This window comes from Molossus molossus, unplaced genomic scaffold, assembly GCF_014108415.1.
Source record: "Molossus molossus isolate mMolMol1 unplaced genomic scaffold, mMolMol1.p scaffold_m16_p_1, whole genome shotgun sequence".
Classification (NCBI taxonomy): Eukaryota; Metazoa; Chordata; class Mammalia; order Chiroptera; family Molossidae; genus Molossus; species Molossus molossus.
Window position 1 is genome coordinate 14,865,629 of NW_023425344.1, and position 21,118 is coordinate 14,886,746.

Below are 21,118 nucleotides of genomic sequence, written 5' to 3' on the forward strand. Positions count from 1 at the left end.
TATCACATCTAGGTTAATAATGGAGCATTCAGACCTCTGCCCAAAGTTCATTTCAATGAGACCCAATCTGCAGGCGGAACGTCGTGATGTGGAACCTCAAGCATTATTCTGCAGGAAGAGAGCGAGCGCCCGCCCTGCCCTGGCGAGGGTCCCGAAAGCCCTGCGAGGGTGGGGCCCCCGGGCAAGGGAGGAAAGTCCGAGTTATATTTTCCTGGAGAAAAGTGGCTCCTTGGTTCCTGTTAGTTTCACTGACCGCAACGTAAAAGCGAAATTTATAGAGAGAAGCGGAACAAAAAGTGTCAAGTAACACTCTGAGTTATCTGGAGCCACCCCAGGAAACTGCAGGTAAAAACAGTGTCAGTGAATTTGGTCCGTGGGAACCAAACACTCTGACAAATTGATGACACTGATGGAAAACGGCAGGCTCTCCTACTGCCGGGGTTTTCTCCGGAGCGAGGTCAACAGAATGAGACAGGGCTGTAAAGTAGTAAGTTTTAAAACAGAAGTTAACAACATTTTCAATCCAGGAGGTGCAAGATGAAAAATTCCTTTTTGTTGTTAAAAACACGTGCTTTTTATTTTTATTTTATTTATTTATTTTTTTATTTTTTTTTATTTTTATTTTTTTATCCTCACCCGAGGACATTTCTCCATTTTTTGTTCAGGTAGAGTGGGAGGGAGAGAGAGGAACAGAGAGAGAGAGAGAGAGAGAAACATCGACGTGAAAGGGACACATCGAGTGGCCGCCACCCGCTCAACCGACCAGGGCCGGGGACAAACTGCAACCGAGGTACGCGCCCTTAGCGGGAACCGAACCCGGGTCTCTCAGGACCGCAGGCCGACGCTCTAACCACTGAGCCAAACCGGCCAGGGCTATTTTTATTTTTTAATTGATTTTTTTTTTAGGGAGAGGGAGAGAGTGAAACATCGATGAGAGAGAGAAACACTGACTGGCTGCCTTCTGCATGCCCTCTACTAGGGATGGAACCCCCAACCTGGGCATCTGCCCTGACCTGGAATCAAACTGGCGACCCTTTGGTGTATGGGATGATGCTCAACCAAGCCACATCAGCCAGGGCTGGAAACTTATTTTTATTGATGTATAATTTACATACACTATCCTATTCATTTCAGGTTTACATTATAGTGATTTGATATTTATACATACTATTAAATGATCCCCAGGATAAGTCTAGTTACCATCTTCTACCATACAAAGTTGTTACAGTATGGACTATATTCCTTATGCTGTATATTACATCCCCAGGACTTATTAATTTTATAACTGGAAGTCTGTACCTCTCCATCCCCTTCACCAATTTTGACTTCCCTGAAATCCCCCACCTCCCTGGTAACTACCAGTTTGTTTCCTAAAAATTCCTAAAATTTGTCTGGAACCGTGAAAGACCCTGAATAGTCAAAAAATCTTGAGAAAGAAGAGCAAAACTAGAGATGTTGTGTGCCCCGATTACAAACTATACTACAATACTATATTAATCAAAACAATATGGTACTGGAACGAAAACCAACCCACAGATCAGTGAAACTGAACAGAGAGCCCAGCAACAAACCCACACCTATCTGGTCAATTACTCTATGACAAAGGAGGCAAAAATATACTATGGGGAAAAGATAGTCTCTTCCACAAATGGTGTCAGGAAAACTGGACAGCTACAGGCAAAAGAATGAAACTGGACCATTATCTTAAACCACACACAAAAATTCAAAATGGATAAAAGACCTAAGACCTGAAACCATAAACCTGCTAAGAGAAAACATAGGCTGGCTGCAAACAATCTGACATCGTCCTTGCAAACAGTCTCCTCGGACAAAGGCAAGAGCAATCACAACAAAAATACACAAATGAGACTCACCAAACTAAAAAGCATTTGCACAGCAAGGGAAACCATCAACAAAACAAAAGGTAACCTACTGAATGGGAGAAGATATTTGCAAATCCTACATTCAGTCAGGGATTAATTTCTGAACCATATAAAGAACTTACACAATTTGATATAAAAAACACAACCAACCAATTAAAAAATGGGCAGAGACCTTAAACAGACATTTCTCCAAAAAACACATGCAGAGAGCCAAGAGGTACATGAAAAGACGCTCAACATCACTGACCATCAGGGAAATGCAGATCAGAATCACAATGAGACATCATCTCTCATCTGTGAGAATGGCTATTATCAAAAAGACAAACATATAACAAGTGCTGGAGAGGATATGGACCAAAGCAAACCTTCATACACCATTGGAGAGAATGCAGACTGGTATAGTCACTCTGGAAAACAGTATGAGTTTCCTCAAAACATTAAAAATAAAACTACTACATGATCCAAAAATTCCTCTTCTGGATATTCATTCAATGAAAATAAAAACAAATTTGAAGAGATGTATGTAGCCCTATGTTTACTGCAGTATTATTTACAATAGCTAAGATATGGAAGCAAGTGTCCATCAATAGGTGAATGGATAAAACTGTGGTGTGTCTTTATGTATTTGCATGTATATTAGAATAATACTGTAGTCTAATAATACTGAAATACACAATGAAATATTTCTCAGCCATAGAAAAGAGTGAAATCTTGCCATTTGCCACAATGTGGATGGACCTAGAGAGTATTATGGTAAGTAAAATAAGTCAGACAGAGGAAGACAAATACTGTATGATCTCATTTTATATGTGGAATCCAAAAAATAAACTAATAAAACAAAACAGAAACAGATTCACAGACACAGGAGAATTTTCTTGTTTTAGATCTAAGAGGGAAAACTCAAGGTTTAGATTTTGAAGTGTTGCCTATGACATTTCAAAATTTCTAGATGATTGTTCATACATAAAAGATACTGAAGCTGCCTGGCTGGTGTGGCTCAGTGGACTGAGTATCGCCCCATGGACCGAGAGGTCCCGGTTCATTCCCGGTCAGGGCACATCCTTGGGTTTGGGGCTCCATCCCCAGTAGAGGGTGTGCAGGAGGCAGCCGATAGATGTATCTCTCTCTCTCTCTCTCTAAAAAAAAATCAATCAATAAGTTAGAGAGAGAGAAAGAGAGATGGAAGCCTTTCAGTTAAATAATTATTACCAATAGTGGAATTTTAGGGGTCTGATGTTATCGGTCACCAAACATTCCACAGGAACGAGAATACAGGCAAAGTGAGGTCCCATAGAGAAGGTCCTCCTATCTTTTAGAATGAGGTATTTCTTATTGTATTCCCCATCAGATATTTGGGCTGCACCTCAAATTCAACTCCACTATCACAATCTCTTCCAAATAAGCCAGAAATACTCAGGAAAAGTTTGTCAATGGTTTGGCAGTAGGTAATCTAATTCAGAAGACATGTAAATGATTCATTAAATGCAACAGATGACAACTTAAGTCACCTTAGCTCAGAACATCAATTTCCAAAGCTACAAAATGGATATAAATTCATTATCCTACAGAATTGCACTTTATCTATAGGCATGGAAGCATAAACTCTCCCGGACTGGCGATCAGACATCATAGCAATCGCATTTTTAACCACTGAACGCCTCAGAGTGCAGCACGCACAGGACGAGTGCCAACGACGACTGCAATGCTCATGTAACCACACGTGAAGACACACAGAAACCAAAGTACGAACAGCTTCCCCTACTGAATGCCTGCTATGTGCCCAAGAATGTATTAGACACTCTTACACGTGCTTCCATTTCATCCTCCTCGAATCGCCCTTCAGTTAGTGTCAATAACCTCGAGTTTCAGACACAGAGACCGAGGCTGGAAAATGTGAAATCATCCACCAGAGGTCCCATGGTCAGCAGCAGGGCCCCAACGCACACCAAGTCTGTTGGTTTCCAAAGCCCGTACCCCTTCCATTATACCACGCTGGTCCTCACTACATAGGAAAGCACAGTGATGGAGAGTGGGGGACACTCGGAGTCAGAGCCTGGCCTTTAAATCATGCCTCTGCCACCCAGGGACTGGGGCAAGTTAGCTCAACCTCTTAGACTCTGTTTCTGTACTTATGAAATATATGAGTAAGAAGTGTGTGCTAGGGTTAATAATATGAAAGTTAAGATACCACATTTGCAGTATTGGCAAGTAGAAATCTTGAACAGCTCCCTGATTGAACTTCTCCCAAAGCACCTCACAGGCCACAGCAGCAGTCTGCTTGATGACAGATAGCAGAGGACACCTGAGAAGGTCAGCTGGCACTATATTTAGTTGATTAAATCACGGAGTGGTGGAGCAACAAGGTCACTTAAAGGAGCGCCAGCCAAATCCTTTCACTGAGAGTGAAGGAAACGAGAAACCAGAAAATGAATGATCAAGCACTTATTTGGTGGTGCGGCATGACCCAGAACCCAGATCCCTTCCAACCTCGAGGCAACAGCCGCTGCTACTCTGTAATCACTCACTCGGCTCCTTTTGCAAAAGAGTCAAAGGTTCTAGAAAGCACCCAAGGTACCACCTGGAATCGACATAAAGAACCACAGTGGAAAATACCTGGCTGGTGGCACCTTTCATAACTTCACCCAATTACCGTGGGATAGAAACTGTTAACACTGTTCATAAAACATGTGAGCTCTGAAAGAGATAAGAAAGATAAGACTACACTGATAGGTGCACAGGTAAAACTGCATGTAAAATATGTACACTTTAGAGTTCAGTTTTTGATTTGGAAGAACCTTAATGATCACTGAACTTAACTAGCCCAATCCATTTTCTTAGAGCAGAAGCATTAAGCCCCTACTGCGTTAAGTGGCTCAGACACAGAATTAGAACCTACCTACTAGTGTCTGCAATCCCAGGCTGCTCCCTTCTGCCTTCTACCACTCCCCTCTCAGCTGGCTACCGGCTGAATTAAGAATGAATTACATTAGGAAAGTAGACCAAGTCCTGTCTGAGTCAGAAATAACATGAATGAAGCTATGTTTTTCATAGAAAAGGAGGACACTGTGGAGACAGACAGACTTGCCTTTCCCTTTTCATATCAATCTTTAAATGGCCTGGCCCGGTGTGGCTCAGCGGATTGAGCGCCGTCCCATGGACTGAGAGGTCCTGGTTCAATTCCCAGCCAGGGCACATGCCCGGGTTGCAGGCTCCATCCCCACCCAGTAGGGGGCCTGCAGGAGGCAGCCAATTGATGTTTCTCTCACATTGATGTTTCTATCTCTCTCTCTCTTCCTCTTTCTAAAAAAAAAAATCAATAAAAACATGTTTTTTTAAAAAAGTCTAACACATGGGCATTTGCCCACTCCTAAGAACTCACTACCATTCTCCTTTTCTTTCTAGACATGGTATAAAATCCCATTTGGGACCATGAAAGGCAGCCATCATCACAATGCTTTTTTCTATTCATGTCCTTGATGAACCCAATGTATGTGTGCCTACTTCACGAAATCAATGAATATTTTTTGGTATAATTGAGACTATTACTACCATGGTGTGCTAAGTAGTCTCTTAATAGTTTATGCTCAAAATGGCTCCAGGGTTGAATGATTTCTACTATTTGCACACAGGGGTCTTTTTGTTCATCCACACAACAAATATTTGCTAAACACCTACTGTGGTCAGGTCCCCGGCTGATCCTTAGACTAAATCAATGTAATTCCTGCCCCCGCAGGGCTGAGAGGCCAGCCACAAGAAGTAGCTAAACACCAGTCAGTCACGACATTCTGTAGGCGCCACTAAAGTGTAATAAGCACCACAGGATAGTGGGGGAGGCGAGGGCAGAGTCTCTGGAGCAGTAACAGTCAGCTGGGCCCTGACAGGTAAGTGGAGGCAGCCTGTGAAGGGGGACAGGCTAAGCTGTACTAATCGGCCTGACTGAGACCCATCACCGGACTCCCTGCAGGCTCTAAACAAGGTTGTTTGCAAAGACACAGTAACACCTGAAGCAGGGAAATGTTCTGCAGAGCCAAGAGGTAATTTCCTCCGTAGTAACGGTAGTAGTAAGAGCTAACATCTATTGGCACTTACTGTATGCCAGGCACCCTCCAGCCATTGACTCCTCTCGACAATTCTTTTTTTTTTTTTATCCTCACCCGAGGACATTTTCCCATTTTTTTGTTCAGGTAGAGTGGGAGGGAGAGAGGGGAACAGAGAGAGAGAAACATAGATGTGAAAGGGACACATCGAGTGGTTGCCACCCGCACAACCGACCAGGGCCGGGGACAAACTGCAACCGAAGTACGTGCCCTTAGCGGGAACCGAACCCGGGTCTCTCAGGACCGCAGGCCGACGCTCTAACCGCTGAGCCAAACTGGCCAGGGCTCGACAATTCTTATACACTGACATTTTACATGACACCTCAGATATACACTCTTGGATAAATCATCTGCCATAGGTTCATGGCACCTGTTAATGATTGGGCCAAGCATGGCCCGCCTTCACCTAGGTATTTACATCTTGTTAATAATAAGTATCCCAGAATCCCCCAGCAAGACAGCAGGTAAGACCTTGACAAAAACCCACATGGAAACATACGCTCCCCTTTGCCCAAGGTGGCCGTCACCTCACAGCCTGTGCTTCTCATGCCCTTGCTTTCCTTTTCGGACAGTTTTATTACGCACTTCATTAAAAGGGTAGTTTATTTTTAGTTACTTTTATCTTTATGAAAAAAGATAACGGGGGAATGTAATTCATGGTGCTGAGACGTATTCGAAGTAACGCATTGTTGTAATTCATTAGTGTTGACTCTTGTATAATATCCCCGTTTATTCTTTCCCGTGCTCCGTGATAGGCATTTGGGCTGCTTCCAGGTGGTGGCTACTCTGCAGAGAGCTGCTATGAATATTCATGCGCACATGCACCCTCATTTGCACACCACGGTTACGCATGCGCAGGCTTCTGTCTGAGCCCGGGTGGGGCTGCGGAGTCCCAGGGAATGTGAATGCTTAACTCCAGAAGGTAGAGCCCCCCGAGCGCCCACCTACATTCCCACGCACTACGCACAGAAAGGGCCTGAGGACCCACGGGCTCTGCACGGCACTGTTATGGTAAAAGGCATGAAATGGTAACTCACGGTGCTCTTCATTTGCATCTCCGTGACCAAGGACGTGACCATCTCTTCACGCGTCCACTGGCCCTGTGCGCTGACAGTTCTACCACGTCCTGCCTACTCTCACGTCCTCTTTTTCTACTGGGCTTTCCGTGGCCCTCTCACTGATTACATTTTTTAACATATTTTTTTATTCTATTGTTGTCGGAGGTATGGATTGAGTACATCATCTTATATTTTCACTTCTGTTAAGGAAGCTTAACAAAAAAAAAGTTCTTAATTTTTAATTTAGTGAAAGGTATCTCTTTTCTAGTCATGCCTTATTAGTGTCATATTTAAGAAATCCCTCCTTAGCCCTCAAACTGATTATCATCTAATACAAATTTTAACATTTTGGTATGAGCATGTAAGTTTCTTAATCCACTGAGAGTTGCCTTAAAAAAACATATATACATCTGTGTGTGTATGTGTGTATATGCATATATGTATGTGTGTGTGTGTGTATATGTATATATGGCACGAGGTATAGATCTGTGTTCATCTTTTTCTAAACGGACTTTCCCCAGCTCCCTTTACTGTACAGTGGTCTCTCCTTACCAGCTGATGAGGCACACAGCCTGTCTTCTGCCAAAGTCCCACACAGGTCTGCTTCTGACCTCTCTTCCATTGCACTGGTCAATCTATGATCCCTACACCAAGTGCTCCAGTTTTCATTACAACAGCCTAATTAGCCCTGATGGCTAGACGGACAACTGCCCACTCTTCAGAGGTGCCCTGGCTATCTTTGGTCCTGTACTTGTATATGCATCTTAAAGCCACTTGTGGAGGAGAGACTGGTCCAGATGTGACTGCTGCTGGACCCATGAGCCAGACCAGGGCCAGAATGGAGATGCTTCCTGTAACTCCCGCGGAGACTGTCGGCTCATTACTGGATGCTTTCCTTCTGACACAAACCAGGACCTGTCCCATGTCCCGTGGCATGTTGGTTCCTGGAGTAGGCCATTGTCCTGACCAGGTCAAGCATGTAAGGCGTTTTCCCATCTGGGGACCAGTCACACCCCAGCACCCCCATCCATCCTGCTCTGCTCTATGTAATTCTTTGGCACCTGCTAGGTGGTGTGGAGGGTAACCAAGCCGTCTTGCAGGCACCCCAAATGTGCCTCGTATGTTGCTTCTCCCTCAGCCAAAGTCAGGATGTGGGAAAACAGTAAATTAAATGCTCAGCATTATAACAGACTTAACAAGTAGCTCTGAATTCCCAACGATAAAGAGACGAGCTCAAGTCCTATGCTCCGTTATGAAATAACAATTCAAAACCTACAGGACACCAGCAAACTGTTTAGGTGACAGACTTCAGTTCAACTTCAGTTAGTTCAAGAAAACAACTTGAAGGGGTCATGTTTCCTTTTACAGCTAATGAAACGTAAGACACTACTTTCCAATAACAGCACGTCTTTGTCCATTGCAGTTTCCCCTCGCACTTACTGCTTGGCAAACGCTGGCGTTCCTGGTCTGGGTTATTCCTCCCACGAAGACCACACAGGTCAGGAAGATGTGGCAGCACAGGTTCACGAGCATGTGCCAGCCCTTGAGGCTGATTCTGATCGCACTGAAAGCACAAGAAAGCAGGAAAACTCAGCCGAGCAGATGTGAAGCAGGCACCACAGTACTGGCCTTCAAGTTATCAACTCCAATAGCCTAAAACACCACACTGAAATGCTTAAACATTTCACTTTAAAAGCCCAGACTATCAGACAGAAAGACAGACACACACATGTTGAGAACTCATTTAACTCAGTCCTGTTTCTTAACATTTAACTCGGCATACTAAACAAGACACGTCCCACCGGGAACCACGGCCCCCACCACAGGCTCAAGAAATTCTCCGTAATGAAAGACATGTGGACTTTGGTCAGTTCCGACGTCTTCTGACAGGGTAGTGACCTGTCTGCTGCCTCGAGGTCTCTGCCAGTGGCCAGTCTGTCTCCTAACCTGAGACTGCCCAGTGCAGGTCTTCCTGGCCTTTCCTAATGAAATGTTGAAGTCTTTCTTTCTTTCTTTTTTATTTTAGTTTCAGAATCTCCTTTTGTTTCTTAACTAAATGTCAAGAAATGCTACAGAGGTCCAGCTAGAATAGGAAAATACATTCTACCAAAACCTCTGACAAAGTGAGTTTCTGCTTAACAAATCCCTCCAATTCACTATTTCCTGCCATAAAATAGAAGTTTCTGTAGCTCTGCCTCCAATTAACAAAAACCATATCCCATGCTGAAATGCCACAGACCTTCTTAAAAATGCCATCTGCAACATAAAGAATATCACAGCAGGGGGAAAAAATCATAAACCAGAATTCTGTCCACGATCTGACTCTGGAAGACACCTCTCTGGGTCACAAGCCCCCACCCGACCTCGCCTGCTGGTTGCTGCCCTGCCCCTCCTCCCAGCCTCCAACACAGACCCCCACCTTCTCTCCCTGACACAAACCCAGAAGACTGACTGGATGCTATAAAAGATGAACTGACCATCTCGTGTGCTAATTATTTATGTCCAGAAATGCATGAAATGCACAAAGCTTGTATGCACTCTAAGTAACCGTTCTGACTTTAGAAAGATGGCATAAAACTGGGCGATACCCTAATTATGTGTGAAATCAACTCCTCCAAACCAAGTCCGATACTTGTGAAGCTTGACTCCTTACCTGTGATGGTATATGTAGCTGACCATCACCGCGAGGAGGCACATGAGAAGAATGACGGCCGTGGTGTACACCACGGGGTGCAGGAGGCTGGCGGCCTGGGTGTAGAGGTCAGATCCCGTCAAATCCTGGGGGGAAAAGAAAGCATCATTGTCGCCGCACTTGCCTGGACATGTAACCACTGAGATGTTCTCCAGTGAAAACACACTGATAAACACAACTCAGGTCCTTCTGGTTCTTCCTTTTATTTAAGGACTAATGTGTTGTGCTATTTTCCTCGCACCTTACTTTGCCTTCCTAACTTCCACAGTGTTAATTACTAATAGTATACATACTTATGGGGGTGAGTGTGTGTGTGTGTGCACTGACTCTTGTCTACACTATACTACTCTTGTCCTACCTCTGCTCGATACATCTGAACACTGACAGTGCGGAGGCCAGTGGGGAGAGCATTGAGCCCACATGTGGGTGACCTAGAGGGGCCGACCACAGACTTCACCCTTCTCAACGCTCTTTCTTCCCACTCATCACGCTGCGTGTTCACCAGCCGATGCGGCAGAAGTCAGCAGTACAGTAGCCCTCAGTCAACAAAGCTAACCGGATCTCGCTAACGGCCTGTAGTCAAGTTCAACCAATACGCATGGACCACACACGGTGCAAGGCACTGGGGACATCATGGTAGGATGTGGTTCCCGACTGTGCAGAGCTGACAGTCACAGGAAGACAGGTGCACAAGCAGATCACAGCAATGCCTGACAGAGGTAAGGCAACAAGGTTCTGGGGGTGAAGGGCTCAAAATCAGTAGGAGTAATCGATAATAGCAAGTCACTTCCATAGCAGTCACGGAAACCCAGGCACCATGCCAGCACTTCATACGGGGTAACCCTAGGAGCCAGACATAGGATTAGCCCCCCTGATAGCCTGAAAAACTGTGACACAACGGGGCTAAGTGTTTGAGGATTCGATGCAGAGGCGGTGGCTGCCGCGTCTGTGCTCCCCAACACAAAGCACCTCCTGAAACGACAGTGGGCCCCTGAAGGCGTCCTTCCTTACAAAGGCCCAACGCAGGCTGAGAGGCGGCCTCCACCCCGGCCACAGCCGCCGAGTCAGAACACTGCGGACTCGCCAGATGCCACGACTAACGCGTCTCTAACGCCTGAGAGCCGAGATAATGTCTGAAAGGGAACCGCTAGCTGAAGAAGGGAAGGGAGCAGATGGCAGACAGGAAAACCAAAGGTGGCCTCCACGGGGGAGGAAAGAAAGGGGCACGTTTTCCCACGCAAGAATCGGGAGCTGATGATACACGATTATAGATCTGAACTGGTCAAATCAACAAGCTCCTCGCTGTCATGAATGATGAACAGTGACCCAGGGAGCCTGACCCAAATCCCAGTTAACGGGAGACAGAAGATACAGCCAGGAACATGGAATCCCAGCCCGACTGCACTGTGACGAGTCTAAAACCTGTAGCTTGTCTATTTACTTGACAAATGGTAACTGAGTGCCCACCATGGCCAGGCGCTATGCCAAGCACAGGATACCCAGGGAAACACAGAATGTAGTTCCAGTCCCCGAGGGCTGACAGTCTGTAAACTAAGTACCTGGACAGGAATATATGGGAGAAAAAGCCCAGCACCGGGCATTCGGAACAATCGGCCGGCGAGCTGCCCAGAGATTCACCTGTGGTCCGTGGCCTAATGTAGTGGCCTCGGCTAACAGTCCAGATGGTTAGCGGGAAGTTCAAAACCACACTGGGGCAAGGAGAACCAGGCAGGATTGCAGGAAGAGTGGACATTCCCCCTCAATTCCTACGAGAGGCAACAATGCCAGCGCAGAATGAATGACGGGATACACTTTCAGGATCGAGGATTTGGCCTCCAAGCTCCTTCCAGGCACTAGCTGCTTACAGTCCTCTAGGAACTGTTGTTCAGTAACACGTCGCCACTTTCTCGTTTGCTATACAATTGTGGGGCAGTCAGAACTGGAGACACCTCCAGTGCCTGGCAGGGTTGGGGTGAGGGCGGAGGAGGAACGTCTTCCACAGTCCTCGGCAGAGTGTAACACAACGCAGGCAGCTGGGTATTATCTGACAGGACATCAGACAGAGCGCCGGTTCGGTTCCCAAGATATGCTATAGATGGTATGTAATATTTACATTGAAAAAAAAAAAAAATTAGTGTTTTTCAAAAGCCACATGAATGTGACACAGTACGAGAAAGAAACCGGATTTTGAAACAGAGGACAGCGACTCCTGATTCAATGTTACGGCTGGAGAAAAGTGACGACGTCACTGGTCACAGGGGCCACTCCTTAAACGGGGCATTCCTGGAGGCCAGAGCAGACCGACCTACACACACACAAGAGAACCCCATGCAGAGACCGACCCAGGGGGAGGTACAAAGGCTGGGCAGTGAATGTTCTGGGCTTTGCACGCCAAGAGGCGAACCGAGGCTGTTATGTAAGTACTTAAAGCCACTAGCCACTAACAAATTTCCAGATCATTCTTAGCATTGAAAATAAACAGCAACTAACTGAACTGGGCCTGAGGATCAAATGTCTGTGGGGTTTACACGCCCCAGGTATAGAGAGAACAAATAAGCTATTAAAAAAACCTATCTTGATGGCACAACATTCTTGAGAATAAACGTCTATTTAGGACGGTCAAGGAGATTAGTACAGGGAAGATGTCAAAGATCTCAAACAAGAGAGGTCAGGTAGAAATCGGAATCAAAATCATTTTTAATTTTACTAGCAAACAAAGACAGGCTCCGTGATACTGTAACCAAAACATTACTAAATACACTGTCCAGAAATGGCCACTAGGAGGCACCCATGAGAAGGAAAAGGGAGCCTCATTCACAGTTGCAATGCGGTGATAAGACAGGGAAGTCTCTGCCTCCAGGGTTTAAGGACAACCACCAGTCACCAAAGGAAACGGTGATCTCAGTCACTGGTCTACAGGGTACAAAGTCCAAGAACATACTGAGCCAGGAAGTGAAAAGTAAAGTTGTCCCCATACGCTAAGCAGTAGAATACGTGTGTGTTAACAGTCACAAAGATGATTATTACTAAGGACCCAAATAAATGAAAGAAGAGAAAGTTACTTTTAGCCCAAGAATTATTATAGATAAAATCGCTGGCGGTTTTAAAGAGTTCACTAGCATCATATCAATAACAAGGATAATTATAAAGCAGTAATTCTCTAATTTCACCAGGATCTGAACAATGAAAGTAAAAAATATATATAGTAGGGTACCATCTGTCTGAATACAAAGAATAATTTTTTAAAATTTTACCAATAAAATAAAATTAATACTTTCAACAGTAAAGATAAATTTTAAAATATATAAAAAAAATAGATCGGAAATCAAAAATGTAAAAAAAAAAAAAAAAGGCGATGACCACTATGTTGCTTTTTATATGTCCCCTAAGAAACAAGGAATAATTTAAAGATTTTGCTCCCCCTACATCATGCCATACACAGTCACTTCCAGCCGGGTCATGAACCTAAATGTAAAAGATAAAACACATTAAAGCTGCTTAAAGAAAACAAAGAATATCGTTATGATCATGACACAGGCAAAGATTTCTTAGATAGAACATAAAAGACAATAATTATAAAAACAAAACAGAAAAAACTTCAGAAAAATTAAACATAAAATGACAAAGAAATATCAATATGCTAAGTGGTTGTGGCCCTCATTCATGTATGTTGAAATGGGACTCTCAATGTGATGGTATTAGGAGGCAGGACCTTTGGGAGGTCACCAATGGGGTTACTGTCCACATGAGAGAGACCCCAGAGAGCCTCCTGTCACTTCTACCACGTGAGGACAAAAAGTGGGCCCTCACCGAACACTGAACCTGATGTTGGACTTCCAGCCTCCAGAGCTTTGAGAAATAAACCTGTTGTTTATAAACGACCCGATCTGTGGAATGCTGTTACAGAAGCCCGAATGGATTAAGACAGACATGGCCTGAGAGAAGGTATTTGCAACATATAAATCCAACCAAAAGCACCTGTTTACAATTCATATCAAGAACCCCCATAAATCAATAAGAAAACAATAGACAGCCACATTAAAAACAGGCAAAGATTTATATGTGGAATTAAAAAAAACACACCACACAACTCCTAGAAAAAGAGAATGGAGGCCAGGTCGGGGTGTGGGGGGTGGGGGTGTGGGGGGATGGGGAATTGGATCATTTGGATCAAGATGGGCATAGGGTCCAAATTTCCAGTTACAAATCAAGTAAATACTGGGGATGAAATGTGAGACATGATGAATACAGTTAACAGTGCTGTGTGGTATATTTGATAGTTGCCAAGAGAGCAACTTCTAAAACTTCTCATTGCAAGAAAAAAAGTTAGTTTTTTTTTTTAATCCATACGAGAACATGGATGTTACCTAAATTTACTATGGTAATCATTTCACAAAATATGTAAGTCAAGTCTTTCTGCTTACACAGTGCTGTCGATCACATCGCATAAAACTAAAAGAAAAAAAGGTCAAAGATAATTTTAAAAAAGGGCAAGACGTGAGCAAGAACATGACTAAAAGGGATACCCGATCTGACAAGAAAATGAGGAGGTGCTCAACATCATTAGTCACCGGAGGAAGGCAAATGAAAACCACAATGATATATCATAATACCACCACCAAAGATGGAAATTAAAGACTTCACATCCTTGCCAAGTAACTCAAAACTCTCATTACGGGTGAGACCGTAAACCAACACAACCACTTTGGTCAACTGCATGTCATTATCTACTAAAGATAAAGACAGGGGTAGCCTTCAATCCAGCTATTTCATTCCATCAAAAAACATGTACATGAATAATCATGGCAACATTTTCTTAATAGGCAGAACCTAGCAACAGACCAAATGTCCATCAACACTAGAATGCACAAGTTTGGGTATTTTTATCCAGTGGGTTACTATGTAGGAATGCTGCTATATGCAAAAACAAAGATAAATTTCACAGATATAAGTCATGGGAAAGACACCACACACAGAAATGTATATACTGTATGATGCTAATTATATAAGGCAAAACTTACCTATCGTGGTAGTCATCAGAAAGATGCGTATCTCTAGATGATGAATGGAATTAACTAGGAACATGGGAGCTACCAAGTCCTCAAGTAAGAATCCTGACTTTGACGGTAGCTAAATATGTTTTCAATGTAAAAATATCAGCAAGCCATACATTTAAGATCTGTGCACTCTGTTCAATATCTCAATTTAACAAAAACATGGAAAAAGCGGTGGTCCCCCTTTGATTACCAATTCCACTTGAGGAACTAATCTTGCAGATTTTTTTTAGTAAATGTGCAAAATAATACTGTGTAAACACATTACTGGAAAAAACCAAAATAGAGGAAAATCTAAATTATGGTAAGGACATAAAATAATAGTCAAAGGTGAAAAAGAATGGGGGAGCTCTTTCATATTGATATGAAAGATTTTAGAAAGGAGACATGGGGAAGTGATTAAGAACACCAACTTCTGAAGTCCGAATTCAAATCTCAATTCCAGCACTAACTAAATTTTGTAAGCTGGGGCATGGGGCTTAAGCTCTCTATGCCTCAGATCCCCAATCTGTAGACTGGGGGTTAAGATAATAGTACTAGTGTTCAAGGGGTGGTTATAAGGACCAAATAAGTTAATGCCTTTTGTAGACTTCAGAACAGTGCCTTGCATATAAGCACTTAATGAAAATTAGTCACTGTCGTCACCATCACCACTATCATATCATCATTAGATCTCATCATCATATAATCTATTTTTCCATCGAAACTATCATCATTGTAAAATGTCGTTTCATGGCCAAAAAAAAAAAAAGCATGGTTTAAAATGAGATTTGTAGCATGCAACCTTCCTGTATAAATCAAAGAAAATGTATTCGTTTTGTTTCAATATGCCTGAAAATCTCTTCAACAATATTCAAGAAACTAAAATTACTGGTTACCTAGTTTGTGGAGAATGCGAGGGGAGGCAGGTGGGAGTCAAGATTTCACTGCACATTAATGTGTGGAAATAATTAAAACGTTGATCTATGCCAATGCAGTACCTATTTTAAAATGATGTAAACAGAAACATGGCTGGCACTCGGGTTCAACTATAGAGCCAGTGAAACCAAAGTTTGCTTTCATCAGCAAGTTTATACAAACAGTATTTAAAAGCAACACTAGAGAGATGTAAAATCAAGTGAGTGCTCTCCAGTTTCACATATTTCTAGGTGAATACAACAACAAAGGGGATTCAAGGTACAGAAACTATTTCACCTTCACTACTGTTATCAACTGAAGTACGAAGCACATATGCTTTGACCCTCATCATCCCCTACGTGCTATTCACGTTTTTTCTTTTGTTGTTTCCTGCTGGCCCAGCTCCTAGAATTCTTCTTGACCCAACTGGCTCTCTCTGATCATCGCGTTCAAACAGACTCAATTCCTGCTGGATGTTTTCTGCTCTCACAGAGACCTCAGGTTATCACAGGTTATGGAAGGCTGTCTACTGGACCCACTAATGGTATCTGCTTGAGATTTACAAACGAACATTCTTTTTTGTCTCATTTTTCTAATTACAATATTCTTTAAAGTCAGGACAAGATTTATGGGCTACCTACAAAAAACAGAAATTTAGACTTGCTATACAAAACCATATTTCAAGATATTTTTCAAGAAAAAAATAAGATTTTATCTATTATTCAATTTAGTGTCAGGTGAGGGAAAAAAATGTTGACTTCCATATATTTTTTTAAATCCTCACCTGAGGATATGTTTATTGATTTTTTAGAGATGAATGTGAGAGAGAAACATCAACTGGTTGCCTCCTATACATGGCCCAACCTAGGTGTGTGCACTGACAGGGAACTGAACTCAACCTTTTGGTGTACAGGATGACGCTCCAAGCAACTGAACCACCTGGCCAGGGCAAACTTCCAATTTGTAAAGACATTTCTTCTAGTTTAGACATTATTTGATAGTAGGTATGATTAAATTTAACTGCTTTTAGTGTTTAATTAGCAACTCAAACAATCCCACATACTAATTTTATTATAATTTTGTCAACAAATTTAGATACATTTTACATTGCAGCCTCTAGGTGGCACAGTTATATTTAAGCAAAGGAAAAAAAAAAAAATGGATATTCTTTGAAAATGAATAGAACAAAATCTTAGTACTATATTTTAGCTTTAAAGAATTGTGTATTGCAGTTTTTACAAGATTAAAGTATGAAAGATAAAAGAATAGCTTATTTCTCCTGGAAAGGGATTATACTAATTTAAATAGTTTAGAAGAACAGCCAGGAAGTTCAAAAATAGATGCTTTAAACTGGTATTAGATTAAATAAAAATAAGTTTCACACGGTACTGTATCATGTCATTACCAGTGAAATGTATAAAATGCCTCCGTGTGTGTGTGTGTGTGTGTTTTGTGTTTGATTTATTTTTCCCAACTTTTTCTACTTAACTATTATGTACATTTCAGACAATGCTGTATCTCTATTATTTCTCCTTCAGTACTACGTAGTTTGTGGTTATTTCGTAATCAAAATCTGAATGAGAAGATACTTTCAAACTGAAAGAGAAAATGCTTCATACTTTAATTAATGGTTCATGCTTTAATTTGGAAGGTTACTACAACTTTATAAAAAGTGAACTTACAGATACCAGACTCACACTTATAGAAATCCAACATCTTCTATTTGGGAGGAGATTCCTAAATTATGAACACAAACTTGAAACCCCAAAGGATAAACGACTTATATAAACACAGCTGAGTCTAAATAGTATAGAAGACTCTTCCACTGTCCCCTGCGGTGAATAACATATGTTAATGGACGTCACTGAAGAGACGAGCCTTATACCCTGCTAAATTATCTATTCACTCTTCCTGCTTGACAGGTATGCCAGGTAAGGTGTACTAAGTTGAGCAGCAAAGAGAGGAAAATCTATTCTAATTCAAGCCTGTCTTAAGATCATTTCTGGTAGTAAAGGCTCTTTAACTTTTTTCAAAAAAAGAATCAGAAAAAAGCAAAATGTATCATATTTCAAGATTAGTTAAGGCTTTCATGAAATATTGTCTAGATAACGGATTCAGAGTTGGAGACAGAAATAAAACGTAGGTGTCCTCACTCCCAGGCTAGCCTCCAGCTATTTCTGAGAAATGTCTTTCAGATTCATTAGTCATCCCTTCCACTATACCCTAAATACATGTATAGACACTGCAGGATGTATCTTATAATGACTGTAAAATAAAATAAAAATTAGCAGGATTAATTTCATAATTATTAGCTCAGGGACCAGATTCACATAAATAACCCATTCATGAAAAGACCTGCCCCTGTACATTAATAACTAGCTACTTTACCAAAGATGAATAATGATAAACACAAAACAGCCTGATTAGCATTAAGACCGAAAAGACATGATTTGTGCTGAAACTGTCGCTGTGGTGGCAACACCCAAACGCTCACCATTCCTCCAAACTCAAAAGGAGATGAAAAACCTCTCACTACTCAGTTTATCTCCATTTACTGGGTTGAGAGCTGGACTGTATACACCCCAGGACGTCTCCAAATTTTAAAGTCAAAGTCGAGGTGAGCTGGCTCACTTACAAAGTCGACTGAAAATTTCTATACCAAATTCAGTCCCCACACATTTCACTCGGCAGAAACTCGATTTCCTTTTGAAATCAGAATTACACCGAACATCACTTCTTATTTACAGGGAGCCATTTATGTTAAAAGTTGGGTTTTCTTTTTTTTTTTTTTTTTTTAATCTTCGTTTGAGTTTATGCATAAGAAAAAAAAAAAAAAAAGAGAGAGAGATGACTTCGTGTTTATGCACACAGTGAACAGCTGCCATACCATCAGAACCGCATAGTTGCTGAGGGAGGCGCACTGAATGGTGGTGATATTTTCATCCGAGTGGAGGATGCGGCACCCGTCGGACCTCCAGCCGCCTTGTCCGTTCAGCAGGTCGAAATCCCACTGCGCGGCCACGGCATCTGCTCCGTGCGCGATGCGACGCAGCGTCACATTAACGGGGACGCGGTGGCTGGCGACGTTCACGCCATCTGGAGAAAGGGGGGAATAAAAGCATTTCTGAAACAAACTCCGTGAACAATTACATGCCAGCCGATACCCAAATGGGCACTGAGCAGTATCTGCCTTCACTGGTGACTCATTAGAACGAGGAGGAACAACAGTACGCATCCTAAGGAACGCTGAACAATGAAGTCGCGCTGCCCGGTGACACAGGATGGCATCTGCCGCATACCAACCTATTTTGGTGAGAATCACGGGGGTGACCACTGTCCGCCGCTTCCCATCATCGGCCAAATGTGTCGAATTCCCCGTGGCTGGAAACAGCTTTCCGTTGCGGAAAGCGATGAGCTGAAGCTTGTAGAGAGAGTCATCGGTGGGTCTGACTTCTCTTTTTTGCTTTGGTGAGAAAAGGGATGGCGGAAGCTGAATAGAAGCTTCTACAATAGTATTCTGAAAATATATAAAAAACAAACAAAAGGATGCTGTATTAGTATGCAGAAACCAGAAAGAATATCTTGCATAGTTACAAATGTTTCCTAACTATATGCTGAACACTTTTAAAAATGTGTACATGCAAATATGATGGTTGAAACAATTTATCAGTTAAGTGAAATGTCTGAACACCACATAACAGCATAGAAGCAAAGAACTATAACATAAAGAGAAATGCAACTCAATTTCAAAGTTAAAGAAGTAAAAAAGAAATAATTTCAAACCAGAGTGAATTTTCCCAGGATAATTCTGCTGAAGTAGATAGCATTTAACAGATCGGGAATCTCTGATCACTCTTTATATCAATTTTATGATGACAAAATTTGGTAAATAAGTACAAATGTTGCATATCACAAATGTGAGTATAATTCACTTGGGTTTATGGAACTTTAAGGTTATTTATGATAGATTCAAACTGTCAAACAGCAAAAGAAAGAAATTATACAAACATAATAGAAGCTTAGATTCAGCAAATTTTTCTTCTGGAAGTTTCCCTGAGACTAAGAAACACATTATGTTTAGAAAAACATAGTAAGAAACAGGAACAACAGAAGATGCTGGCTGATCACTGAATGTTTTTCAAGCTTCTTTATTAGGAATTTTAAGCATATAAATTATTCAGCATTCAATAAAAAATAAACCTATAAACCCAGGAGGCAAATAATTAACTACCTAAAACAAACATCCCTATTTTAAGAATGTACCACAGTCTTTCCATTGGCACCAACCAAGCCCTCTCTCTCCAATCCAATGTTCATGTTGCCAATGGAATTTCCTCTTAAGAAATGAATCTGATCGTGATAGTTCAGTTTATTTATTTATTTAAAATATTTTTTTATTGATTTTGAGAGAGAGAGAGGAAGGGAGCGGGAGACAGAGATAGAAACATCGATGAGAGAGACACATCGACGATTGACTGCATGCCCCCCACTGGGGATCGAGCCTGCAACCTGGGCATGTGCCCTGACCAGGAATCAAACCAGTAATCTCTTGGTCCATGGGGGATGCTCAACCACTGAGCCATACTAACTGGGTGTGATAGTTCAGTTTAAATAACACCTTGGTTCTCAAATGATTAGAGAATACTGCCCCCAAATCCTACATACACCATGTCATATGGCTAAAAGCTATGTCACAAATTCACCTTTTATTTATTCATTCATTCATTCTCTTTTTTCCTTTATTGATTTTACTGAGAGAGGAAGTGAGAGGGAGAGAGAGAAAGAGAGAGAAACAATGATGAGAGAGAACACTGATTGGCCGCCTCTGGCATGCTCCCCACTGGGGATTGGGCCCACAACCTGGGCATGTGCCCTGACCAGGCATCAAATGGGCAACCTCTTGGTGCCTGGGTCGATGCTCAACCACTGAGCCACACCGGCCAGACTCAAATTCCGCTTTTAACACTCCCCATAGCACAACCTACAGTCTGAGCACAATGAATGTCTCTGCTCTCCTCTGCTCTCGATGCCACTGTGAACAGCAGCACACAGGCCGGTGTGCCCGGCGGAAAACCTCCCCTGTTCTGTCTGGCAAACTCAAACAAGGCAGATTTGATGTTTTGCAAGATAATTCTGTTGGCAAGTAAAGGACAGGTCAGGATGAGAAAGTTTGGCAGCCAAGAGAAAGACACTACAAAGTCCTTTAAATTGACCCCCTCCCCCTTTAAAGATGATTAATTATCTGAGTCCTCACTATGTTGCTTTTAGTTGCTCCCTCTTCTGGGCTCACGCACTATTCTGCACAATCTCTAGCATAACTAATATTTGCAGTATCACCAGTGGCTCTCTGTCTGCTCCTCCAACTAGAGCAGGAGCAATTTTAAGTACAGACAACCTCACTTATTTTTCTAAACCCCTCCTGGTGTTAATAATGGCT

General features: G+C 42.4%; 1 protein-coding gene across 1 annotated transcript in view; it reads right to left on the reverse strand.

Moving 5' to 3' along the window:
• The window catches only part of ADGRA3 (adhesion G protein-coupled receptor A3), a 115,967-nt gene that overhangs the window by 8,017 nt on the left and 86,832 nt on the right, over window positions 1-21,118 (reverse strand). The window contains exons 13-16 of the mRNA XM_036243405.1: window positions 18,985-19,198; window positions 18,569-18,777; window positions 9,692-9,816; window positions 8,479-8,602 (exon numbers count right to left, since the gene is read on the reverse strand). Coding sequence (XP_036099298.1) covers window positions 8,479-8,602; window positions 9,692-9,816; window positions 18,569-18,777; window positions 18,985-19,198 — 672 coding nt within the window. The remainder of the gene's footprint in view (window positions 1-8,478; window positions 8,603-9,691; window positions 9,817-18,568; window positions 18,778-18,984; window positions 19,199-21,118) is intronic.